The following is a 27,968-nucleotide window of genomic DNA, read 5'->3' on the forward strand; positions in this document are numbered from 1 at the left end:
TGCATCAAATATGGAGGTGCTGCCCAACCAAATGAACGTTCTACCAGCAGTAGGTATGAAGAGATGCAGAACAGACTGGACAATGGCGAAACCGTCTAATAAAGAAAGCAGAAGTCCAGAAGAAAAAAAACAAAAAAAAAAAAAACTTTATTTTTTAATTGCGTGAAGCAATAATAAAACACGTTTCAAGGCACAAAGGCTCTTCTTCAGTAATACTGGGACATGTACAGCTGGGGGATGAGCGGATGTTTTAGTTGAAAATAAAACATGAGGCAACTAGTACTTTCTTTGCACAGCTGAAGGCCAACTAATCTCCGCATTGGTAACTCATGGACAAAACAAAAAGTCGGATTTCTCTTCTCGGCTGCCACTTTCTTTGTTGGAAGGTTGAACCATTCTCCAACTGTTCCTCAGGCTTTTATTCTGCACATTGTATTAGGCCCCGTAATGCATAAAGAAAATGCTCCTAGATGTTTGGGCAAGCATTGCACTGGTATTGGGACTTCATATGATTTAATGTGTATTTACAGTATACATTGAAAAGTACACCAAAAATCCCATATACAATATTAAACAGGCATACGTATTACTTTTTCTGTATACATTTAAAGTAAAAATATATACTTTTCAGAGGTTAAATGTTAAAAACTTTATTTTAAATAAAGCTGTGTGGTTGAACACTTTTTTTTTAAAAAAGGGATTGTACCAGAATTTGAAGTTATTCCCTACCCACAGATCGGTGGGAGCCTCGCTGCTGAGACCTCAACGACGACAGAGAACATTCTCTTGTTACTGTGAGGGTCTCTTCTACTCCTGCACGGACGTTAGCATGAAGCGAGTGCTTGCCAAGCTTGCACAGTCAGCACTCCATTCATTTCAGGGGGGCTGATGAAGATACCCAAATGGGTGCCACTCGGATATCTCGTCAGCCCCATTGAAAGTGAATGGAGCGCACCAGCACTCCATTTACTTGAGATCAGTAGGGACATCTCCACTGATTTGTAAGTTAGTCTCTTGTCCTGTGGATAGGGAACAACTTCAAATTCTGATGCAGCCACTTTAGGCATTGCAGAACGAAAACCAGACACAAACATATGGAAACATACAGGCGCACACCTCTTCATATATTAGTTGCATCCCGATTCTTCTGTGAGACTACAGAGAAACCTACACCAGTTCGGAGTATGCGCAGATGTCGGTTAGCCCCACCCACTTTTTTTTTTAAACAAAAGTATCAACGACAGCACAGAATGCCAAAAAGACATTTTTTGCACAAGTGGGATTTGCATCAAAATTTGTGAATCTTCTACACCAGGAATCTGGCGTGAAGCCTTTTGTAGGTGTACCCCTGTATGTTGAGTCATCCTCAGGTTGTTTTCTGTGGTTCGTTCAACCTCTAACACTTCTTATGGCATAGGCAATGCTATTTGTCATCAATTCCAAAACTCAAATTAATTACTAAACATCCTCAAAAACGGAAGAGGACAAAGAAGAAAACAGATAGGAAAATGTGAAGGGATTAAAGAGACCCCTCAGCCAGAAGTGGATCCAGCAGGAAGAAGTATAAGTACTTCTTTATATTTCCCATTCCCTCTGAATCCACATCTGACTTTGCCTCAAAAAAAAGAAAGAAAGAAAGAAACTTGTGTAAGTAATCAGCCTAAGGCCAAATTCAGACGGGCGTATTTTTTGTGCATGTGCGGTTATCTCATGGACCCTTTACAGCTTATACACAGGCTATTCACAAGAACTGATGGTCCATGTGATTAAAAAAAAAAAAAAAGAGGCATGTCTTATTTCTATCTGTATCACGGACAAAAATAGGACATTCAGTGTCAACTGTTCCCACAGATCGGACAACACATGGACAGGTGTCTGTGCGCGGTCTCATGCGAGTTGCAGCCAAAGTTCTCCAGCGCACCTCATGTACAGTCATCAGGATACGGCCAGAGGGCCAACAAAAAAAAAAAACAAAACCCACATCACAGAACAAAATGAAGACAACAAACTAGTATTTCAGATTATATAGAAATATATTTTAAAACCCAATGTTACACCTCATTCAGAACATTAAAATTCAAGTCCAATAAATAAAATCTCACATAAATGCAATAAAATACAAAAAAACTAAAAAAACTTTCCCTCCACCCAATTAAAATGTAAAAAAAAAAAACCATAAGTGATCCAACATATGAGGAGAGGAGACTCAAGGCTGCACACTGGGGGTGTGCAACGCCAATCACTAATAACAGTGATGTCATTGGATTCTGCAAGAAAACACCCGGTGACCTAAGCAGAGGATTGTACAGAATTAGTAAACCATGGCTGCTTTCTTCCAGCATTGACACCGCACCTCTACAGGTTGTGTCTGGTACTGCAGCTACACTCTATTGAAGTGAATGAGGTTGAGCTGCAGTACCACCAACACCCTGCAGATAAGTATGGTGCTGTTTTTAGAAGAAGTCTGCCATGTTTTTCTAATCCTGGACAACTCCTTTGATTCTGTCTGGTGCAGATATTATATATGACTCCATTGTTATTTTCAGTACTACTGAGCAAGCAATACAACCATAAGTGCATGTTCACACAGTGGACTTTAGCAAAGTTTTTGGCATGGAATCTGCGCCAAAATCTGCTTACCATATGCATCCCATTGATTTCAATGGGAACCCGTGTCCCCGTCTTCACAACATGGATTTAAAATCTGCATTGCGGGGGAAAAAAAAGGAAGAGAAACGTCATATCGCTACTTGACATGGTCTTCATGTGATTATTTTTATTACCATTGATGTCGATAGTTCAAAATCCACACCAAAATCTGCTTCAAGTGCAAAATTTAAAAAAGAAAAAGAAAAATATGCACCCAAAGTCCAAAAATGTACACAAGGTGCATTTCAATGCAGATCCTACCACCCCGTCAAATCCACTATGTGAACGTAATGTTTCGTCCTGAACCTTCATCTGCAGAAGTAATCACAGAATCTATATAAAATAGTAAGAAACCTGCCTAAAAAGGGGCTGTGGACATAGGATAGAGGAGTCAGCGTTGGGCTTCATTCCCATGGGCGTATGGAATTTTGGTACGTGAAAAACACGTTTTCCTTACGTGTTTGTGTGTGTTTGGTCCGTATGCAAGTCTCTTATATCAGTGTTGTATCTGTAATTCACTAAGTTTTACAAGATGTCAATTTATTTTTCCCCACTGTTTCCTGGTAAAATGCGTAAGAAAGCAGTGAATGCGCATGAACTGTATCTGCTGCATTTTTAAACAATCCCATAAACTTTAATGGGCGATTTCAGATTAACTGTGTTCTATGCGGTCCATATTACATGCACAAAAACTACAGACAAAAATGTGTCATTGTGTATTTTACACACGCGTGTGTGTGCGGTGGGTTAATTGCAGCATATCCTATTTTGATCTGTTTCATGGACTGGAATAGCCCATTAAAGTCTATGGGGTCATGCAGGAAATATGCAGCTGCCTGAGTATTCACTGCTTTTTATTTTTTTTATATAAAACACATGTTGCCAAGAGAAAGTTGAAAAAATAAATTGACACCAATTGGGCTTCCTTGCCTTTTTGTTTTGCACACATGGGGAGAAAAAAAAAACCTGCAGTGAATACAGATGTGACAGATGTAAAAAAACATATGCACACATGCAGTGAAACTGCTGCACCTCTCATGAAACAAAATTGCAGCCACCTGTGTGAATGAGATCTTAGGGTGTAGCAGCTAGAACCCAAGACAGTATGAAGAAGCAGCAATATCACTTTTGGATGCCCTAAAATCCTGCTGACTAGAGGTGACCATGCATGTGAGGCCATGCTCCAGATAAAGAGGAAGAACTAGGCCTCAACCTTGTTGGGGGTCCCAGCTTCTTATTTCCCAGCAGTGAACTTACTGTCAGGTCATAAAAGTCAATTTTAAGGATTCTCTGTTGGTCTATGGTCATGTTCAGATATGGAATCAGTGCTAATTCTGTATCCCATGCACTGGGATCTGTACCATAGTTTATATGGCGAAAAGTTATCAGTGCAAAGTAGTGAAATCACTTCTTGGCGCTGAATGCTCGTTGGGGTATCTGCAGGCAGACAAACCTCACTGAATGGGGCTACTGCAGGCAGGTCCATGGCTTCTATAAATGCATATCCGAGGCTCAGCCTTGGATTTCTGCCACAGTTCTATCTATACATATACACAATCACGTCTATATAGCACAGGCTGAATTATCTTTACAGGATCGGTCACAACCTTTTATCATTTAGGTCAATGAAGAGGGAGAGAGGGGTTTGCAAAACTGAAGACAATCTTATTGCAACTACATTACGCTTCACTTTAGAGAGTAGCTTTGCCCATCAACACTCACTTAACAGTTCACACTAGTGGAACATGAGGGGAAACCCTCAGATAAGCGGTACTTATCTTTAAATTGCACTCCCTCATAATGTACCATTTCACAAAGTTTTTAAAAAAAAAGTTTAATATGCGTTAATTTCTGAACTCCATTGGCACAGCCTGCCATTTGCACCATGGGCCCTTAAGGCTAGGGCTACATGCCAACGTTTGGCTGTGTGACCAAAGTTGCTGTGTAGCCCTGCAGCCTTATACTCTCATTGACATCACAGTGCAAACTACTCCACTGAGGTTGGATATGTCACAGGTCATCGTTGCAGCAATTTGTGAATCACATTGTGACCCCACTGACTTCAATGAAAGTACGAGGTCATAGGTCTACACAGCCAAAAGGCAATGTGCCCTAGCCCAAAACCTGATTGTCAAAATAGAGAGATGCCCTCCTATGTGCGCGTGTCCAGATTCTTCATATAATCTTGCAATGCTTGTAGTCGAGCATCAATATCCGAAAGGTCAGAAAGTGGGTCAAAGTGGTTTTCTGGATTTGGAAAAAAAAAAAAAAAAAAAGATATGAAATGTTTGGTCAGTTAAGATAGAAGTGATTTTACACAGTTTACAGAAAAAGTCCATGTTAACAGAAGTCAACAGGTTCTGGATTATCAGATGAACATATAATAAAAGAGATAGGACAAGGGAGGTCCATTACTCTGGATTAGTGATGAGCAAACTTTTGAAAAGTTTGGCTCGATCGCTTTGCTGAGCTTTTGCAAAAAGCTGTACCAAACCGAACTGGAAGTTAACCAAAATGCAACCTGCGAAATGCAATCTGAAATTCCACAGCAATGTATAGTACAATGCAAGTGAATGAGGTTTTACCAAACCCCATTCACCTACAGCAGAAGATAGTCATGCTGCAGATTTTCACTGGCCTCAGTTTTAGCATTTTTGAGAGTACACGCTTTTTTTTATGTAAATGACTGGTATACGGTATTTAAACTTTGCACTATATGTACATTGTATTTGTGTGCAATCCTCTGCTTGCACACGCGTTTTGGGTACAAATGTAGGTTTTAATGCATTTATAAAGAATTCCCATTTGTAAGAAAGTTACGTGAAAGTGGACGTAGTGGACAGCAGGCTGCCGAGACCACTGTGATAAATAAGACTATCTGCTTATAGGAAATACATATGGTTTAGGGGTGCACTTACTGAATTTTACAGGTTGTTCCTTTTTTACAGTCTCTATCTTAGGTCTCCGGAACACTAGCATTTTTTTTGCGCTTGTGTGTAATCCATTTAAAAAGTGAACTACACACAGACAGCATACAGACCTACTATATATTGTTCTATGTAGCAGCACACACAAGCTAGTTTTCTTAATGCAGGCATGGATCGCATTAGAAAGAAAAAAAAAAAGACACAGTACATACACTATTCTCATCCATTTTGACAGATGAGACTCACCCGTTCAAGTCAATGGGGAAAGAAAAAAAAAGTCTGTTTTTTATCCCCCCTTGAAGTTGCAAAAAAAAAAAAAAAAGTTGGGCTTCTCTGTCGTTTTTGTGGATGTACATAAAGGATGGTACATAGAGTTGCATGAGAAAATAAAAAAAAAAAAAAAAGGGTGCGTCGGGAGGGCACAGCTTTATTTGTACATGTCAAACATAATGGCCCTGGCTACTGGGGGCGCAAAGAATCCAAAGACCCTCAGCAGTGAAAGGGTTATTTACCAGTAAATTAGTTTTCTCACTTGGTTATGGGATATCTTGTACATTTTCGTGCCTGCTTGCAGAAAGCTGGTAACAGGCACTGTTCATTTATTTCCTACAGGATATACAGAAACAACTAAATAAGCTTCCTTATTAGAGATGAGCGCGCACGCTTGGATAAGGCAGTTACTCGAGCGAGCATCGCTCTTCTCGAATAGCTGCATTCTCGTCCGAGCAGGCTGGGGGAGGGGGGGCAGCGGGGGGAGAGTGAGAGATCTCTCCCCCCCCCCACTTGCCGCCACCCCGAGCCTGCTCGGACGAGAATGCAGTTATTCGAGAAAAGCGATGCTCGCTCGAGTAACTGCCTTATCCGAGTGCGCTCGCTCATCTCTATTCCTTATCCGTTTCTTTACCTCCCATAGAAAATCCAAAGTGTCCAATCTGAAAAATATAGCCAACACCTAAAGCTAGCTTCACAGTTTCATTGAGATCCTCTGCCAAATGTTAATAGAGGGGCCGAAGGATCTGTCAGTTTTGGGCCTGGTTTGTAGCGATCCAAGATGGTTGCTGCAATTTTTGAACTACCTAATGCACACTGGCCACTTGCCGGGACAGAATTTTGTCCAGAAACTGGAGGGTTGTTGTAAAGAAATAAAATTGAAGAGGGTTTTCCCTAATCAGGAGACACAAATATTGTATTCTAGCTATTTGGCACATACCTTTCTCAATTTTTCGGTCATAGGATGGGGTGCTGGAAAGCCTTTTCTTTGCTGCCAAGCGGTCTTTCTTGCCCTGCAAGGGTGGGGTATAAAAATTAATTCTGCTATTAACAAAAGGATTATGATGAAAACATATTCTTGGCGGTTTGGTATGCCAACGATAGGATAGCCAGGGTTACTTAGCTGCAAGTTGTGCTCCTTTGATAACTTACACTGTTCCGGCTGTTCCAGGATGAATGGGTGAACGGTTTCCTTCCACGCGCTGATGGTTTTCTTTCACCACTGCAACATAGTGAGAGCAGATAATGAATACCATGGAAATTTTCCATATGCAGGAAACATGACTTAAGACCTAGTAGTGAGGCCTATCAAGTTATACTGTGCAGGCACAGCGAAAGGGGGGAGAGAATGTGTGCATAGCAGGTAGTAGTATCAGCGCCCATTACCTGCTGCGTACATGCTCAGCATAGTCCATTTCATCCGCAGAGCTTTGATACGATCGATGACTTTGAATACTTTCAACTGTTAAGAGAATGAATGTAATGAATACATAAACCACAACATCAAATAGAAATTCAAAACCAACGTATTAATTTGTTCCGTTCCATATTCTTGTCCATATGGGCATTATTATATTGTTACCGCACAACCTGCCAAAAAGGAGAGGGAGGAGGGAAGGGATTGGTCGTAAAAATGCAATCAGATGTTGGATAGACAACTCTAACCACAGCTATGTGCTGTCAGTAGCCATATAAGTGAAAGCAGGACAAGATAAATAAGTGCTATTGCTTAGGACTCCTTTCTACAGATCCGTGAGTTGCAGCACTGGAGATTCAGATCTAACCAAGGGCATTGTTTGCATGAAGTATGCAGGTTTTCCTTGTATTTAGGTGCGTTTGGGTGCTGCAGTTTATTTCAAAACATTCCAAAGAAAACAGAGACCAACAGGTTAATTGGATTCATAAAAATTATTAATAATGACCCTATTATGTGTTTGAAACTATTATAACAATATGCCCCATTGGGTACAGAGACTAATGGGAGTGTTGACAGTCTCTATATAGGGATGTAAAATATGTTAATGCTATACCAGAAATAGGAAATAAATCAAATACAGGATCTGTGATGGATAGAAGAGATTCCGATTTAATAAAGAGGGTTTTAAAAAAAATAAATAAAGGATCGATGGGTCGGTCAGTCAGCCTTTCTTACTGGCTAGAATACTGCAGCAATCAGCATAGTGATGTGAAGGACTTGGGCTGTCTTTACATGAAGCAGCGATCTTTCAGCTAGTTGCTCAGAGAAGTAGCTGAATCACACAAAGGACAGTTGTTTGAAAGCTTTTCCACAGAGCGATGATTTTTCCGCGGATTCTGCAGCAATGTCCGTCTATAGCATGCAACGGAAAATGATTCTTCCATGCACACAAGTGGAAATCACTTGAGATTTCCACTCGCAGATAAAGAATCGCAGCATGCTCTATTTTCGTGCGTGACTCGCACGGTCTGTTTCCACTGAAGTCAATGGAAGATGACAGACCTTGCCTTGATTTCAAAATGTCAATTTCCAAGTCGTTGAGGATCTGCGTCATCGCCAGCGCATCATTCTCTGCACTGCACATGTGTGTCAGCTGGCACATCCGCAGCACAGAGGAGAAAATATCTGGAGAGGTAGGCGGGGAAGGGTGTCACTGGCCGGTACTGGGTCGGATTTCGCAGCGGAATTTGACCTGGACGTGTGCCTTCGGCCTTATTCATATGACAATCTTCCCGTGTAAAGCCACCCTAAGAGAAGTGTAAACAGAACCAAACTCTCCATTTTGGTATTTGCTTTGCACTCAGAATAAAGTCTTATGTTCACAGGCGGATTTTTGCTGCGGAATCCGGAGCGGGCGTTACGCTCTGGATTCTGCAGCAATAACCCTCCATAGCATGCTACGGGAAAATTATTTTTCATGTAAATGAGCGAAATACATACACACACACACGCGCGCGCCGCGGATTCTGCAGGAAAAGGAGAAGTTCGAAAAAAATCCTGTACTGCGCACATGCACCGGCCGACACTTCCGTACACGTCCACAGTATAGAATTTAAAGACAGTCAGGGTCGCCAACGGATTCTGTGCGTGATTCCCCATGCAGAATCTTTGCCTGCCCGTGGACATGAGGCCTAAGTTAAAATTCTTATTTTCAGCCCAAACAGCCTCACTCATTTCCATAGACAGGGGTTGGTCCGCAAAGATGTATAGCCTTTAATTTTGGCTTACCTGATGAGCTGCGTCGCTGGCCTCTCATACTGGAGGGAGAGCTGGAAACCTGTCGACATCTAAATGAGAAGGAAACCAAAAGCCACCACATTATAAGGCTGAGACACAGTGAGACTCTGGGCATTTCAGACTTCTGCTGACATCCTGCCAAATGCTCAGTAAATCAAACAGATTACAAACTGATGCAAAAGCTTGTAGTCTGAGGAAATGAACGAGCTCATGCGCTTCGATGAGTTGGGGGCGGAGGAGAGCGACACCCAGGAAAAAATACTACAGGACCTGGCAGCCCTGGATTGCCTTCAGGTTTACAGAAAGCTTTAAAAAAAATGGGTTGACTTGGGCCGGCTCTAGATAACAAGCCCCCCTCGAGAAGACTGGAGACGGGTGAGGCTCTCTCCCGGTAAGGGCTTACTACACAGGTCCACCCCACCAACGCAGCACCTGCCCCCCCTCCCCCTTCTTCCCTCCTCCCCCTCTTACCCCCTTTTGTCTGTCTGTACTGTCTGTGTTTTAGTATAATTGTTGTAAAGTTCGGTCAGTGACCAGCTGGCCTGCCAAAAAGAAAGAACTGCTCCCGAAGGCATAGTACGTGATTAAGACCATTTTATTGTTTCACAATATTGCACGTATATACCAGTATATGTTTTGAAAAACACGAATAAAATACTTTTTGAACGAAAAGCTTGTAGTCTTTTCACAAGCTGATGAAGAAGTGGCTTCTGATATTGTCAAATGCAACAGAATATTGCAATTCCACGCTCCAAGCAAGTTCCAGACTATCAGAACTACACGGACATGCCAGAAGTCATGGGACGGCAGTATGTAGGATTATGAAATGGAATTACCTCAGAGGTCAACTTGGGAACACCCACACAAGTATAAGGTGTATATCAGAGTTCGCATGAGACATGATCGTGGTTGCAAGATGGATGGGACATCCCATTTCCAAAGTTGTACGGGCATTTAACATTCCTCGATCCACAGTGTCATAAGTGTACAAAGAACATATCATAAAGGGCATTACCACCCAAAGTGGAGAGTGCAGTGGCTGCCCACAGGTGCTTAATGGTCGTAATCGGGGGTGTCGGACTAGACTTGTCCATGCAAATAGACAAGCAGAAATCACATCCATATTCAATGCAAGAGGCCCAACACACATCCCGAAGGTCAGCGCAACGATCTTCATCTTCCATGAGATATGGGAACAGAAGACCCACCAGGAGTGCCTCTGTTAACAGCGTCTCACCTGGACTCCTGAGGTTGCTAACTGAACCCTAAAGGACCGTCAACATGTGGCGTGGTTCAATGAGTCATGGTACCAATTGTTTTGAGCTGATGGTAGGGTTAATGTGTGATGCAGACCCCATGGACCCCGGTTGAACAACAAGGCATTGTGCAGGCTGGTGGTGGTTCCATACCGGTGTGGGGTGTTCTCATGGCATGGGTTGGATCCACTAATCTGCCTATAAAAAGTTATTGACTGGTGCCAGCTACATTTCACTGCTTGGTGACCATTTGCAACCCTTTGTGGACTGATATTCCAGAAGGACAATGCACCAAAATATCGGGCCCAAGTTGTCTAGAATTGCTTTGAGGTGCACTCTAAAGAATTCCTATGAATGGTGCAGTCTGCACGTTCACTTGACATGGCCCCAATCGAGCATTTATAGGATGAGGTGGAGAGGTCTATTTGCACCCAGGATCCTGCACCAACAAATCCTACGGAGCTGTGGGTTGCTATGCAGATGGAGGAGCTCAGCATCCTTCCAGACATCTTCCATCTAATTGTGGAATCAATGCCACGTTGAGTTGCTGCCCTTCGCTGGGCAAGAGGGGGATTCTACACGATATTGGTTCCTGTCCCATGACTTTCGGCATTTTGGTGTGCTTAAAGGGGTTGTTCCGCGCCGAAACGGTTTGTTTGTTTTTTTCAATAGCCCCCCCGTTCGGCGCGAGACAAACCCAATGTAGGGGTTTAAAAAAAAAAAAAAAAACGGATAGTACTTACCCGAATCCGCGCGCTCCGGTGACTTTTTACTTACCTTGCGAAGATTGCCGCCGGGATCTTCACCCTCGGTGGACCGCAGGTCTTCTGTGCGGTCCATTGCCGATTCCAGCCTGCTGATTGGCTGGAATCGGCACACGTGACGGGGCGGAGCTACGAGGAGCAGCTCTCTGGCACGAGCGGCCCCATTCAGAAGGGAGAAGACCGGACTGCGCAAGCGCGTCTAATCGGGCGATTAGACGCTGAAAATTAGACGGCACCATGGAGACGAGGACGCTAGCAACGGAACAGGTAAGTGAATAACTTCTGTATGGCTCATAATTAATGCACAATGTACATTACAAAGTGCATTAATATGGCCATACAGAAGTGTATACCCCAACTTTGTTTCGCGGGACAACCCCTTTAAGGGTAGCCAGGATTCACTTACTTTTTTACGTCCACCTCTTTCTGCCTACGTTCCTTGTCTCTGATATAAGCGGTTGGATCAAATCGAGGAGGTCGGATGCCTAAGAGGGAAAACTTGTGAAAATTAAAAAATGAAATAAAATAAAAAATACAACTGTTTGTAATGCAAAAAGTATTCAACACTGCAGAGTATTCACTTCTAGTTTTATATAAGTAATAGGTAACTTTCTAAAAAAAAAATAAAAATAAAAATACATTTAATATTCTTAAACTGAATAGACTATTATTATTATTTGTCTATAACAGTCAAAGATTTTGTGTCCAACTACAAGAGGCCTATTGTTTCTTACAAGGGTTCCCTTAAGTGTCTTGTTTTCCGGTCAGTAGCTGCAGGACATGACAACGCAACTCAAAATAAACCCAACACAACATAGACAGTGTTATAACGTGACTAAAAACAAAGCCGGCATTATGGCTCCATTTCTCGACCAATCATGGAGGTTCCTTCTTGTCTAATGCTGGATAGACAAACATCCAACTGGTTACAGGGTCTTTCATGGAGTGACAGGATTTAAAAAAAATAAAATAAAAAAAAAAAAAAAAGTTCATACAAGAACTGACATACAGCAACCAGAACGACATGAAAAGCTAGAAGAACTCTTCATGTTCTTACAGAAGTTCCATATTGGCGCCGGGGGTGGTCGGTAGTCCAGTTCTGCCCAGGCACATCCGGTATAGCCTCTGTTACTGATGCCACTCCAGCCGAGACATGTGGTTTTAGGTTCTTCGTGTCACCAACGGTGCCCCCCCATGGAACATCTCTAAGGCGTATGAAGAGTTCCTCTATCTTCATGTCCTTCTGGCTGCTGTATGTCAAGTTGTGTATGAAGAGATCAGCTTTACTGTCACAGCATTCTTTGAATTACCCTGTACACGAAACACACTCCATTTTAGCTTTACGACAAAACCATTTTACTTTTTAAAGCAAATAGTTTTTATTGAGCATTTTCCAATTTTTCCAAAACACACAAATGTCTTTTTCCCAAAGAATCAAAACAAAAACAATTCAAATGATTCCTTCCCTCTCATAACAGACTGAATTTTGGTGGAAATCCATTACTGAAATTATTGTCCAAAATTCACCATATCCTACAATACACGGCTGTAATCCAAGGTTTCATGAGTTGCGTTAAGGACATACAACATCATTACGAACAGTGTACTCCATGAACATGTGACATTGAACTTAATATTTAGACAATCATAAACAAAACCCCTTTTCTAATATTGGTATAGGATATGTAGGGGGAATCCAAAAGAAAATAAATCAATAAGTTACCTGTTGAAAGAATGGGATTTATGGCTGCCTGGAACCTCAAGGAGAGGTCTATTGGACTAAGGCCACTCACAGAGTCGGTAAAACGCTGCAATTTTGATTGCGGCATTTTGCTGCCATTTTTAACGCACCCCATCACTGTGATGATGTGCGTTAAATGCACGAAAACACGGCAAGATAGGGTAGACAGCAATTAAAAGAATGGCGGCATTAGAAAATGCTGCATTCAAGCGCAAGTCTGCAAGACCCAATTGAAATCAATGGGAGCGTTGTACCGAGATAACCATGGAGTTTTGAAAAAGCGAATGTGCGAAAGTGGCCTTCTAGGAAGAGCTGCCCGCTGCTTGTTACGTTCTCTTCATAAGTCTCACTTCAACGGCAAGGCCCAGACAAGCACCTTCACCAATTTCCATGGAGACAGCAGCCACCACAAATCCCATTCTCCCATGCGCATGATAGATCAAGACATGACACTTACCAACAGGGGACGGGGATAACCTTGGCTGCCTGGTGTGACTTCTTCCCTCTCGGGAGCTAAATCCACTTCTATCCCGTGATGTGGACCTCTCTCTTCTTGTTTGCATTTCTCCCCTGGATAAACTATGAGGAAGAGTTCCCCGACCGGCTGAGCTGGAGCGACTCTGTGGGGATGGGCCTGTGGGGGTCACACGTCTGTAAAGAGGTACAAATGAAAACTATTTACCCCTTAATTCCATAGGGGGTTTATTTCTGTCCTGGGTGTGCAGCATTTATGTGGTGCAGGATCACAAGTCAAATCTTGCTCCATACAAGGCGGATGCCAGCTGTCTGACATCAGCATTTAAATGCCCCGATCATTGTTCAGGGGACCCAAAGGCCCACCCCACAATGCGATCACGGGATACAGTTTGGTTGCCATGACTTCCATAAATATAAAAGGTTTGTCAAATTGCGGTATAAGGCAATACTGTGGTATTTCATTATATTGTATGAGCAAACGATCGCAATGTCAGGTCCCTTATGGCGAGAATTAAAAAGAAAAAAAAATTATACAAGCTCCAAAGTGGTAAAAATAGTACAAGATGTTCTGCAAAAAGAATGAGCCCTCACATAACTATATTGATGAAAAATAAAGTTGTGGCGGCAGAAAAAAAAATGTATATCTTTTAAAAAATTACTTTATTTTTTTACCCAAGTAGCACAGCAAAAATAAAACTATATTATTTTGGTAGCATCAAAATCATACTGTCCCATAGAATAAAGTTGTCATTTTTGCTGCAATGGGCATGCCCAAGAACCTAGACCCCTGCACAAAGATGGTGGAAATGCTTTTCTCTCCCCTCCCCCCATTTTACTCCACTTAGAAGTTTTTTAAATTTGCCAGTAAAATATGAGGTAAATTACATGATGCCATTGAACAATATAACTTGGCTGCAAAAAAAGTCCTTAAGGGGTTAAGGTACATGGCACAAATGACAGACCTCGCACCCTCTACCCCACTCACCCTCTTTTATACATAGCCAGCTCTGTACTTAGACTTTTTACTTTCAGGCGAAGGGTCCGCTCCATCGATCGCAATTCTTCCAGCTGAATTAAAATAGATTATATAAAATGAGCAAACGGCTTCTTTGACTGCACACAATTTGTAATTTATTTTTAAGAAAAAAAAAAATATTATTTCTGATCTGTCCCAGTCATCTGTAAGGCCATTATTGTGAAGCAACTAAAGGCTAATTTACACGCAAAGACAATCTTTCAAACGATTGAAAGATTGACAGTTCTAAAGATCATTTTGCATAAAGTACTAATGGACACTAATGACCATTAGCACTTTATCAGCTTCATTTGCATGTAAATGAGCTTCCAGCAGCTGTTTCCAAGTCCCAGCATGTGGTCTGGACTTTGCACTCAGCTGCACTGTCTTCGCAAGGGCAGCCCCGCAGGGTGTCAGCTGAATACAATGTAATCAGCCGCTGCCGTGCAGAACACAGCGTTCGGTCCCTGCTATCTCCGGCTGAACGATGGCTTTTATGATCACCTAAAAATCATTGTTCAGCCGAAGAGTGAAAGATGGAAGAGTTTACACCCAATGATTATCGCTCAAAAGCCATCGTTTGAACGAATTTTGAGCGATAACTATTGTGTTTAAATCGGGGTTTAGAGCAAGTACAGTTCAGCAGCACAAAGCAGTAGACTAGGCAGAACAATGCCTAGCATCAGCTGGAGTGGTGCAACACACTGTTTCTCAACTACAGTCCTCAAGGTCAAATTTTCAGGATTTCCTTACTATTGTACCAGTAACATAATTGTCAGTATCTCAGAAATTGCCACAGGTGTTCCCTCTATAGGAGATCCTCAAATACTGGTCTGTTGGGGGTACTTGAGGACTGAAGTTGAAAAGCACATCGACATCTGACTCTGGAGCAATGAGAGTCTTCTGTAGTCTGACGGAACATACTGTGTTGGGCAGATGCTTGCAGTACACCGCCTTTGGAAATGTATATTGCCTGCTGTAAACTTTAGTGGAGGCCTTATATTCAGCAGAGCTTGATATGGAGTAACTCAAGCAGTCCTGACCTTGACTTTACTGAATGCCTTTAGGATGCATTGGAACGGCGATTCTGAGTCAGATCTTCCATACCAATATCAATGCCAGACTTCATAAATGCGTTCCTCCCGTTACAGGACAAGATTCTGTCCCGGGACTGAAGGGAGAGGGGTGTACAATACCTGCAGTTCTTTTTTGTCTCTTCGATCCATGGGTTACAGGTCCTGTTTTCGACCATCAAAGATGGCTGATGCAATCTTCACACTACCTAGTTCCCATAGTGGATTGGTAGTGTGATCAGAAAGCAGTGCATAGTGTGCATTAGGTAGTTAGAAACATGCTGCAGACACCTTGGACAGCTGAGAATAGGGCCAAGAGTTGGAGGATTGGCAAGGAAGACAAACTGCAGGTTTTATATACCCCCTCCCCTCCTCCACTCCCAGGACGGAATTTCGTGCCAAAACCGGAGGGTCACTTTGAAGCTTAATAGGAACACATTGCCACAGACACATCAAAATCTTGTAGAAAATCTTCCCAGAACAGAGGAGGATATTATAGCTATAAAAGGGGGCCAACTCCATATTAAATACTACTGTGTTTGTAATGGGACGTCTAACAAACTCATACATTCAGTGATCATGGCTAAGCGCTGTCATTGGCTGCTACAGCTGCCTGTAAACAGAGAGCAGAGACTGGAGCCGGCAGCGAAGGATGAACGGGGAAGGTGATTAACTGCCAATTTGAGTAAATGCATGGAGGACCCATTGTCAGGGGTTTTCCTCAACTCGGATAACCCTTTTAATCAACAGTGTTCACGCTGTAGACTTAAAAACAATCCCTGTTCTACAAAGTTAGTAAACTTTGCAAAAGTGTAAAAACACAACTCATGAATGCTCTGAGCCATGTTTTCTGACATCTGTGGTTGATAAAGAAGTAGGTTTTCCTCGAATCTCGTATGTCAATGCTTTCAGACCAGAAGGCTGCATCACCTCGGTTTTTAAAATGTTGCATTTGTTTTTACCTGCTCTGTTAGTTGCCTACATTCCTCCTTCCTCTTGCTCGCCAGTCGCTGACTCCTGCTTCTCTCTTTCTGAAGCTCTAACTCTAAAGTTTGCACCGCCCTCTTCAGGATACGCAGGTGACTGGCGTCTTTACCATTAGGAATTTCAAGGTCTTGCAGCCTCTGTAATGTAAGATCAGACTCTTCCTTCTCCCGAGTCACCCGTTGAAGCCTGGTGATCGAGGGAAACCGCCAAATGGACATTTTAACATTTGATGGGTGAAAAGGGAAAGTAATGTCAGAAAAGCAGGATCTGTCTGTTAAAGACGTTTGGCCCAGTTAAAACGTTATTCTCCATCCACAGGGCAGGGGATGACTTTGATCGATGAACAGCCAACTGCTGAGGGCCGCCTCCTCCCCCCCTCTGATCTCAAAAGTTCCCTCATGAATGGAGCAACATTTGAGCAAGTGCATTGTGGCTCTATTCATTTCAATGGCACTGCCAGAGATTGTCAAGCGGTTAAACTCCGCTATCTACAGCGGTCCTACCGAAATGAACGGAGTGGTGGTATGTATACTCAACTGCTGCTTCATTCATTTGGGGTACACTGGACATCTGTTATCATTGATGGAAGTCCCAGCGGTCTGAGCCCTACTGATCAAAATGTAATCTCCTAACCTATGGATACGGTATAACTTTCAAACCCAACAAAATCCCTTTAAGTCCCCAGAATTATTTTTTATACTCACTCTTCTCTCAGTCGTCGAATCTCAGCTTCACGGTTTTCCTGACTTGGCGCTAGTTTCAGAGCAGCCAGCTCATCTTTCAGTCCTCGAATCACTTGTCTTAAGTGGACAGGGTCTGGTTTGCCAATGTAGGGAAGAGGCAGAGGATAATGTATCCTACAAAAATATAAAATTAAACCTGAGCACAGAAAGTGCAACAAGTAAACACTGATACACAAGAGACGTCAATGGGATTCACCTGTCAAATTCCACCGAGTAGATAAGTATCAAGTATCGCTTGGAAGTCAGTGAGGAGCTTCGAGCTGGAGGAGCTGAACGTTGCGCTCCTCCAGCTTTCCTATGGCGAAGAAGCTCCAGATCAGCATATGTCAAGAGGTCTAGTGTTACGGATTCGCTGCTCTAGAGAGGAGGAAGAAAAAAAAAATTTCAGATGTGTCCACATGCTTTTATTTGGCATCAAAGGAATCTGGAATGGTTGGCAGATTATCAGTCAATAGTAAATATGTCAGACACAGTTATCTTTACACAGCCTTAAAAAGGAACCCTTTGGTCTTTCTGGCCCTTTCTGCAGATTTGTCAGTTTCGTTTTTTAGGCAGCAGAGATGGCCACCGCCATCTTTAGACTACTAAAGCTTCTATAGTACATTGATAGTGTTAGGACTATTAAAGGGGTTCTGACACTAAAAAAAAAAAAAAAAAAAAAATTTTTACTCACCTTGCCTGGCCAGGACCGATCACCAGACATGTCCCCTCCTTCTGGCACCTTCTTCTGTGGCTTGTAGAAGCAGAGCAGGAGCGGTCAAAATGACCGCTTCCTGCTCTGCTCCGTCCGTCAGCCACTTCCGAGGTGAACGGACGGGCCGCCCACAGCAAGCACGTCACAAGCAGTGCTTGCTGTGGGCGGCCCGTCCGTCCTGACTGAACTCCGAGATTCTGCGCGTGCGCAGTGGAGACGCGGACTATCCTGACTCCTGTCAGAGGGCACCTCTCCACTGCGCATGTGCGCGATCCCGGAGCGGCGCGGCTCGTGAAGGAAGAAGCGGAAGAACAGCGCCTGCCGGGAGATGACCCCCCCCCGATGTCAGCAACAACAGGAGACAAGGTAAGTATCATGTTTTTATGCTTTAACAGCCATTAAATCGTGGGTTCCCTGTGTCCATTAGGCAGACCAGGGAACAATGGCTGCTAAAGCATAAAAAAATTATTCATGTCAGAACCCCTTTAATGCCCTGTAGCTACTCTGCAATTGGCCAGCGTGGCTCACAAGATCAGCACTGGCCAATCACAGAGCCCTTCATAGTATTTACTAGATTGCTAGGAAATGGTGTATGCCATTATGGTCGCCTGAAAACGAAGCGCCAAACCAGCAGAATAAAAGGGGCCAGGAAGAGAATATTAATTACAATTACAGAATGTTGTCCTGAAACCGGAGGGTTGCTTTAATCCTTAAAGGACCAGGCTGTTTTATACCTTAAAAGACACTTTTTAGGGATTTTAGCCATATGGTAGTTTTACTGCCTTATTTTTTCTTCCTTTAGCTACCAAACTTATTTTTGCTCATGAATTCATGAATGGGTGAGTGCTGCTTCTGATTGATTGGTCCCTGCGCTCAGTCAGAGGGAGCTCTCAGCTGTCATTCAATAGCTGAGCACTGTGACCAATCAGAGGCAGCTCATTCTGCAGGCGAGGATTTTAAATCCCCGCCTGCTGAATACTCCTCATAGCAGAGTGGGAGAAGAGCCGGCTGGACGCGGCTGAGCCTCGGCAGCTGAAGAAAGGAGAGTATAGATTTTATTTTATTTAACTTCGTTTATTGACAGATTGTAAAACAAATATTACATGTATTTCTGTATACAATTTTCATTTGTTCTGCATCTTATATCACTTTATGGTTACATAACATTTTCCATGTTAACTTTTAACATTTGAGAGAATAAAATAAAACTGTTAGTGCGTTTGGTTCGTTGTGTATGAATTTCTTCCTCTTTTTCAACTAGATATCTAACCTGTACCTGCTTGACTTATAATGTGTTGTGCGAGTCTAGCCATTCACCCCACACTTTTTCAAATTTGTCTGGACATCCTCTGTGTTGGTAAATCACCTTTTCATAGGTTATTATAGTGTCAGCTAACTTTTTCCATTGTGAAATGGAGGGCGGTCTTGTTGCCATCCATCTCATGGCTATGGTTTTTCTGGCTTTAAATAACATTTAGATTTGATTTTATTTTTAATCACAATTTTTGGGATTTTTCAGGAAAGGGCTTATACTTAAAGCCCTTCCCTGAAAAACAATTCCTGGGTGCCGGCAGCTTGATCCGCTACTTCAGCTGTCATCTGTGACAACTGCGGTAAGGAATTCTTTTTCCCTGCAGGGATGAAGAATTCCTTTGCTGCATCTGTCACAGATGTGGCAGGTGCAGCAGGGAATTCTTTTTCCACGCAGGGATGAAAGAAACATGGCTGCAGCTCTGTGAGAGAAACTTTAAGCCTTTATTAACAAGTGTTTCACATAGAGTCAAGTGGACAGGGATGTGTTTCGATTTAAGAATGAATCTTGATCCCCATGTGATCAAGATTTATTCTTGAATCGAGACGCGTCCCTGTCCACTTGACTCTATGTGAAACTCTTGTTAATAAAGGCTTAAAGTTTCTCTCACAGAGCTGCAGCCATTTTTTTTCCTGCTATATAAACTCATGGTGCTGTTAGGGAAGGTGGCAGGGATTTGGGTGATGTATTTTTTTTTTTTTTTAAACCTGCTCCCACGATCCAGCGCTGTCCCACTGAAGTCAGTGCACAGCATGAAAATCTGACTCTTTTCAGAGTCTCATACAAGTCTATGGGCGAGTGCACGCATAGGAACCTGAAACTGTCAGATTTTTATGCCGTGTGCCGACTTCAGAGCTCGACAATGCTGAATCGGCGAAATTAAAAAAAAAAAAAACACACCCAGAGCCTTCTCACGCCCTCTAACACTCTAACAGCAACATAACTTATTTTATGGTGCTTTGAGGACGTGATAGGTTCCCTTTAATGGTACAATTTGTTGATCCATATAACTATTTATTTTTTTAAGGTACTTTATTGGGTACTTCCATTTAATACAGTACATATATAAAGAGAGAGGCTACATCAGTAGCATTTCACAAGAATTGGGTTATCAGAGCCTTTCCAATTCTTGTCAATACCCTCTTTTTTATCCATACAACTTTTTAATTGCTTTCTATTCACAGCAAGGGTTAAATGTGATTTTTTTTGTGTGTGTATATTTTTTTTTTTACTTTGGTCCCACTAGAGGACTTGAAGTACTTTTGATGTTTTTTAATAATACATTTTTTAATAATTCAGTACTGCAGTGTATTATATAGCCATGACGCTCAAACGACTGTAGATGGGAGACCCAGATGCCATCTTCAAGTCTCTGGGTGCCACAGCAACCAATTGGGACCCCCAATCACATCATGAGGGTCCGATTGGCGACAAAGGAAGCCCCCTCTGATTGTCAGCCCTTTACATGCTGCTGTCGCACTGACTGCAGCATGCAAAGGTTTAAATGGCTGGGATCCCGCAGTTACAGCTAGAGATGGGTCCCCATTTCTACTGGCACAGGAGACCTGTATTAGTATTCTGATGCAGTGGTGTAAAAAAGGCATATGCATCAGAATAAAGTCCTTTAATGGCCGCTGTATGAAGCCGTAGGGGCAGTTGTTAAGGGTTTAATCATAGGTGGCCTGTCTTACCCTATGTAACCCCTTAGAGCTTTCGGCCTGTAACATTCCACATGACATAGTTTCAAGCACAGACTTGATTACTACAGAGACCTTGCTTTCATATAACCAAAATAGTCACAGTTCACTTCTGATCAGATTGTTATAAAAGCATAGAAAGGTTACCTGAGTAAGAGCGGAGTGCAGCATATTGCAGAAGATGGAGTACTGCTTAAAGTTTCCCGTCTTGTGAGTGAGGTCTTCTATGACTGACAAGAGACACCACAACAACATTAGTTACAATCCAGATATGGAAAATTGCACTAAATGATAAAGCCTTCCACAGCGCAGGTTGGAAGTTTGTACGTTCTCCCCGAGTCTGTGTGCATTTCCTCCAGTTACTACAGTTCTGGCGACACAGAAAGAAAATACTGATAGGAAAGTTAGAATGAGAGCCCCATTGTATTATCCCACAAAATGAGGTTATCCCCTATCCATAGCATTACTATCTGATCACAGGGAGCCCCACTGAACACAGGAACGGGGGTCCCAAAGGTCCCCGAATTAATGCAGCAGTGGTCACTTATGCACACAACCACTTGTGTGACCATCAGAGTAATGGTATTTCATGCAGCCTGGTGGCTCACTGGTTAGCACGGTTTCCTTGCAGTGCTGGGGTCCTGGTTCAAATTTCACTAATGACAGTATCTGCATGGAGTTTCTATGGTCTCCCCATGATTGCATATTGCATGCTGCGAATTGCCGCGATTCTCCGCAATCAGCCTATCTGTCGAATAGGCTGACAGCAGAGATCCGTCTGCCGGCTTCTGCTCCCGGGCGAAGGAGATCCGCCGCGGGATACCGCAACGCCCGTGGACAGGGGGCCTAACAGATTAACTCCTTAAAGTGGTTACGTGGTTTTAATAAATACACATATGGGCTGGGCATGAGCTAAACATAAAAAAATAAACAAAAAAACAAAACAAATACTCACCTGTCTTCGTCCTCCCCGGGGCACAGCCAACTGACTCCTGCTGCTCCGCTCTCTGAGGCCGGAAGTCAGGTGACCACTGCGGCCAGAACCCTCACTGTAGTAAGAGCCCTTTATACACTTGGTCACTCATTTCTTTCTTCTTTGACGGCACCTGGAATTTGCTCTTATTTGACTATCGCTGAGGCCAGAGCGGCAAGAGCCGATTAGCTGCGCCCCAGGGGAGCAAAGACAGGGAGTAGGCATTTTTTTTTTTTTTTATTTCTCTCGTGTCCAACCGATAACAGTTTTTATATTGAAATTACAAAAGTCCTTTAAGGACGTGGCCCTTTTTTCTTTTTATCCCAATTTTTGGTTTCTCCCTTTCACTTTCAGAAAATTATAATTCTCATTGTTCCAGCTGGCTGAGTTTTTTGTGGGACGAGTTATATTTTTCAATGGTATTATTTAACGTACCACATAATGTACTGAAAAATTTCTAAGTGGAGTGAAGAAAAATAAATTTAAAAAAATAAATGAAATTTCATCATCTTTGGGGTGGAAATACCTTAACCCTTTCCAATCCACTCTCTGACATCTTTCTACATTCTGATTGAAGCTTGTACAGCTCCAATGTCAGAAGATGTCCAACAGGGTGTTCTTACCATCTATTGTCAGCCACTCCACTGTCAGAGCCTCTCTGGCACACACACACGGGCTTTAGCCAGCAGATGGCACCATTGTATAACAGCAAAAAGAGAAAGCCTTTTAGGAAACCCTGAATCCAAAATTGGGGAAAGGGTTAATGTTACTGGAATACCCCATCAATCTCTTTCCAGCGCTGTGGGATATGTATGCGCTATATAAATAAGTAAAATAAAAATGCTAAATTGGGGCGAGGAGCCTGGAGGGGGATCACCTGGCCGCATCCACAGATAGAAGGATGCTATGTATGTGACCATGTGAACTTTGTCAGCGAAGAGAGGCTCTAAACTTTGCCAAAAGTGCCTATCCAAGCATGCCTTCACATGGGCAGTAATCACTGCAAGCTTTCTGCAGCAGAAAAACCAGCAGCGAAGATATAGAAAATCCGTAGCAGCCAAATCCACAAATAGTGCACATTTTCTGCAGATTGCAACCTTTGCATTACAGAGGTTTAAATCTGCAGCATAAACTGAAATGGTATCTGAAATACACGACGGATTCCTTGTGAAATTTTATACTTCATGAGGAAAAAAAAGACTTAAAATCTCGCCCACGAATCTTGTACTCTAAGGCACCCTAAATAAGTGTCAGGGGCAATTCAGAAGGTGCGGTTGTATATACTGGCTTGTTTCTATTAGGATATCAAGATATGCTCAAATTTAAAAGGTAGTCCCATTCACAGGATAGGAAATAACTTTGATCCGACCGCTGGGCCACACATGTGCATCTACGCTCCACTCACTTCAATAGGACTATCGGAGTTAGCAAACTTCAAGTGTTCCTCTATCTCCAGCAGTCCCATTGAAGTGAGAGAAGCAGAAGCGCACGTGAGTGGTCACCGCTGCAGAACTTCAGGATGCACCGCCGCTGAAAGCTTGAGATCAGAGAGGGTTCCAGAGGTCAGATGTCATCCTGCGAATAAGGGATAATATGCAGAGATGGAAATACCCCTGTAAGGAGAGGTGGGACTATGTAAGAGATTCTATGCATCCTGCAGCAGGCTGGACAGACAGGCTTAAATCTGCTGCAGATCTTCACCGAAATCTACAGCCAATCAGTGACGTGTAAACACAGTCCAAGGCCCAATGTCCACAGACGGACGAGATTCCACATGCAGGAGCCCACAGCAGAATCCAACCCTGCCCGCGGCCGATGACACTGCTTACACATCCGGATCTTCTTTGTGCCTGTCCGGGTCTTCTATTTTCTTCACTGCGGAAGAGCCGACTGGCGCGCCGCACATGAGCAGTAGAGGGTTTTTTTATTGTTTGTTTTTTTTTTTTAAACTCCTGCTTTCCCACGGAATCCGCGGTCCATCCACAATTCAATTGCAGAGGGGCCGCGGATGAGACAACTTCCATTGCCGTCCTCGGGAGACCTGCACTGAAATGGAGCATGCTGTGATTTGTTTTCCAGACCAAAAAGGTCCACAAAACAAATCCACATTCTCTAGTTCCGCTGCGGAGGTCCATGATTCTCTATGGGCCGCTTGAACTGCGAATCATCCGCCCGAGGACAGTGGGCCTTCGGGTACGTTCACACACAGATTTCCTACAGAAATTTCTGTGACTGTCACTTGAGGCTTGCAGAAATCATTTAGGTGAAAGGAACAGATGTAAACACTTTACTAAACAGTTTTCAACAATACCTGGAAGTGAGCATGGCTTAGTGGAGACATAAGACACAGCACATCTGTTAATGCTGATTGCCCTATTTTTTGGCGCAAAATGCTGGTGTAAAGTAAGCCAAGAGATGGCAACTGGAAGAGAATGGTGTCTAACATATACAGGAGTATACAACAAATGTACCACGTGGCATGAGGCATTGTGATAGATTTCTTGTGGCTTCTGCCTATGTCCTCTAGTTTTATGCAGTCTAATTTTAAAGGCATTCTCTGGGTCTTAAATATCTATTTCCTATCCTTAGGATAAGTCATCAATATCAGATTGGTGGGGTCTCAATCCTAGCATTCCTACCAACCAGCTGTTAGAAGGAGCCACAGAACTTGGTAGCCTCTTCATTGTATACCAGGCACAGCGCCGTACATTGTGTAGTGACGGCGCCTGGTATTACAGCCCAATTCTATTCACAAGAATGGAAGAGAGTGTTAGACAGGCCAAGTGTCCAATGGGTGCGACATCACAGGCCAAAGAAGAGACCACAGCTCTCACCTGAGCCCCTTCAAACAACTGATTGCCAGGGTTCTGGGAGTCAGATCTCCGCTGACCTGCTATTGATGCGCTAGCCTTTAAAGGGGTATTCTGGTAGGGGACTTTATTGTTAGATTTCACCCATCCACTGGATAGGTGTAAACTGATAGATTGGTGGGAGTCTGATTGCAGGGACCCCACTGATCCCAAGAACGGAGGGATTCCGGTTTGCCCCACTTCTGCTCATCTCTTCAGCTCAACTCTGACCTGAGTTACGTCACTTTCAATGCAGAACTGGCCATGGATGTGCGGTGCTGCTCCAATAATTTCAATGGAGTTGATGGAAATAGCCGCTCTCGGAATTGGTGTTCCGAGCGTGGCTAGTTTTTCCCTATCCCGTGGATATGGGGAAAAAAAAAATCATCTTACCGGAATACCTCTTTAATACAGTAATAGTAATGGATTAGGGGTCTTCCTATGGTGGCAATACTACTCACATTCACTATCAAACTCTCCCCTCCACTGGTCAGTCGTCAGAGCATCTTCAACCTCCACTTCCAGCCGCTCTCCCGTGTTACGGACACGTAGAATGTGTTCTATGCCTCGGAATACGCAGCGGGCTTCAGCGACCTCCGTGTCCTCCATAATGAGATCCTGAGGAAACATTGAAGTACAAGAATGCGGTCACACGGAGAGGATTAGGGGCGCATTTTCCGCAGTAGAAAATCAGCACTATTCAGTGTGAATTTTGCTGCAGATCCGCCGCAGATTTCACCCTTTCATGTGAAGGGGTGAAATCTGCGTCAATAGTGCGGAAATTGATGCAGATTTTCCCACTGCAAAAAATCTGCACCAAATCTGCCAGGTGTGAACGCAACTTATTACTAGCATATAACAGCATGTACCGTTTACTGCGAGGGGAATGAGGTTTTGTATGCAGTAAAGGCGAATTCTCCCCATACAGACCACCGTAGACGGAATGATTAATTATCATTCGTGAAAGTGAAAGATCATAGCTTGGTCTAAAGCCAACGACGAACGATAATTGTTCACTTTCTTTAGTCGTTCATTTTACGCAGGCATAAAGAAAAAAAAATCATCGTCGGCTCGTTCGCTATCGATTGGATTAAACAGCGCTTGTTCGTTCCCTCCCAGTCACTTATACAGCGAATGTAAACAACTGAATGATTTCTCGTTTGAGCGCGCCAACGATGTATCTGCTGTATAAACCGGCTGCCGAAGCGAACGATAACGTCACTCACTTGAGGAAACAATTACTGGTGTGTCTGAAAGGACCCTTAAGGCCCATTTCCTTATAATGATTGTCGCTCATAACTCATGCAAACAAACGAAAACGCACGATAATGGTTATGTCCAAACGCCAGCCATCGTGCACATTTCGCTCGACGTTCAGTTTCAGCCGTCATACAACTCATTGTTGGCCCGTTTACTTCTCGTTACATAAGTGAGCGATTCTTAGAGATGATCTGCCTGTCCAAACGCTCTGCGCAAGTGCGAAAAACTGCGTACAAATTAGCAGTAACGTCACTCGCTTGTGCAGACGACAATCCACTGGTGTAAGAGGGGCATTACTTGTAGATCACTACTGCAGCCCATGTAAGCACAGACTGGCAGTGAGGGCAGGAGCGGCAGTGGGGTGGGACGGGCAGGAGCGGCTCCGGGCTTTTACACGGAATGCTTCTCCATTCAGATTACGACTAAGGTGTGCGAAATTGAATGATATCGTTCAATGTAAATGCTGGCATGACTGAACGACCAATAATAATCTGTTCGCTTATCGTTCAGTTTATACAGGAATAAAAACCAAACGACGATCCGTCCGTGTAAACAGGCAGTCGGTCATTTATGAATGGCTGCCTGTTTACTGTAGATGGAGGCGGGCGGCCGGAAGCCATCTCCGTAGTGCTCTGCCTCCATTCACTGAGCAATTATCGCTCCTGTGTTAAGCCCCTTACAATAATCCCATGTAAAAGGACCCGTAGGATAGGTTTGCACGGCGGAATCTGTCACAGAATGTTCCACGCCGTTACGCAGTTATTCCGCTACAAAGCCGCGTGCAGATTCCGCCATATGAACTTATAAATTTAGTTTTAAAAGGAGTTCTATGACTTTCACTATGGATGAGCCACCCTCAGGCGACCAGGGATCACAGTGCTGCGGGCCGGACGTCACCATCACTGCTTAGGACTGAAATGTAATAGTAACGCCTTCCATTAGGCTGGGGTCACACAGGTCAGATTTTCCGCAGAAATTCCGTGTGAAGTTTTGCAGCGGCAAATCCGCCTCCGTCCGCTAATCCCGGTATTAGCCAGCCATGTGGACGAGATTTGTCAAAAATCTCGTTCAAACGGGACAGCCAATCTGTTGCGGCAAAGTAGGCACTGCGGCGTGGATTCCCGGCCGCATCTTGTCGATTTTTTTTTTCCCATTGCGGCCGCACTGCTCTCTATGTTAGCACCGGCCGCGACGGAAAAGCATGCGACCAAGCTGCTCCAAAACCCGCAGCTAAGTGCCGCGGATTTTGAAGCTGTGCATTCCCGGAGGAAATCTCGCGGTTTTTCGCTATGGCAAAACCGCAAACTTTCCAGCTTCTTATTGTGATCAGAGCGGGAAGAGTCATACGAAGTATTGTTCCCACTGATCTCAATAGGAGTGAAGCCATCTATTACACTTCCTGCTGTTACCACTGATGCCAATGTCCAGCCTCCTGCATCAGCAGCGAGCCAGGTGATCAACTGATTGGCTGCAATCCTGATCAACGCATCCCCACCGATGTACTATTGGATAGGGTATCAATGGTAAAAATCCAGGAATACCCCTTTAACCATTTCCTGCCCTCAGTAAAAAAAAAAAAATTATATATATATATATATATATATATATATATATATCACACACACATACAGACACACACACACACACACACAACTCAGAAAACCCCTTTAGAACAAATTGTCCAGATCTTCCTCCAGATCTACCTTTACTTTGGATGTCATAGGGTGGCAGTCTCCAATGTGAGAATCTCCAGCTATCGCAAAACTACAACTCCCAGCATGCCCTAACTGCAACTGACCATCTGGGCATTCTGGAAGTTGTAGTTTCCGGGACAGAGAACCAAAACCAAAGTATTGTAATGAGATTACAGAACATGGACGGGGATTAACCAGACAGCGGGAGGAGAAGGTAACCGCCGCCGCACAGACACATGATAGCGAGCCCAGGCGATAGGCTTATATCTACCAGCTACATGTAGCGCACTCACCGCCTCGTCTCTCCTCTTCGTCAGGCAGTTACCCCCTCGGTCAGTTAAACCGCCGGTCTCCCCAACAACACCGCCCTTCA

At 43.5% G+C, this 27,968-nt stretch overlaps 1 protein-coding gene across 1 annotated transcript; it reads right to left on the reverse strand.

Moving 5' to 3' along the window:
- Window positions 1-193: 193 nt before the first annotated feature.
- On the reverse strand, window positions 194-27,968 carry CCDC61 (coiled-coil domain containing 61). The gene is made up of 14 exons (XM_066581159.1): window positions 27,889-27,968; window positions 25,103-25,259; window positions 20,967-21,049; window positions 17,313-17,473; window positions 17,078-17,230; window positions 16,349-16,559; window positions 14,284-14,366; window positions 13,279-13,472; window positions 11,487-11,565; window positions 9,052-9,110; window positions 7,233-7,308; window positions 6,999-7,068; window positions 6,787-6,859; window positions 194-4,896 (listed from the first exon to the last, which is right to left on the reverse strand). The coding sequence occupies exons 2-14, from the start codon at window positions 25,248-25,250 to the stop codon at window positions 4,802-4,804; spliced, it is 1,485 nt and encodes a 494-aa protein (XP_066437256.1). The 5' UTR covers window positions 25,251-25,259; window positions 27,889-27,968; the 3' UTR covers window positions 194-4,801.

Source organism: Eleutherodactylus coqui, chromosome 10, assembly GCF_035609145.1.
Source record: "Eleutherodactylus coqui strain aEleCoq1 chromosome 10, aEleCoq1.hap1, whole genome shotgun sequence".
In the NCBI taxonomy this organism is placed as follows: domain Eukaryota; kingdom Metazoa; phylum Chordata; class Amphibia; order Anura; family Eleutherodactylidae; genus Eleutherodactylus; species Eleutherodactylus coqui.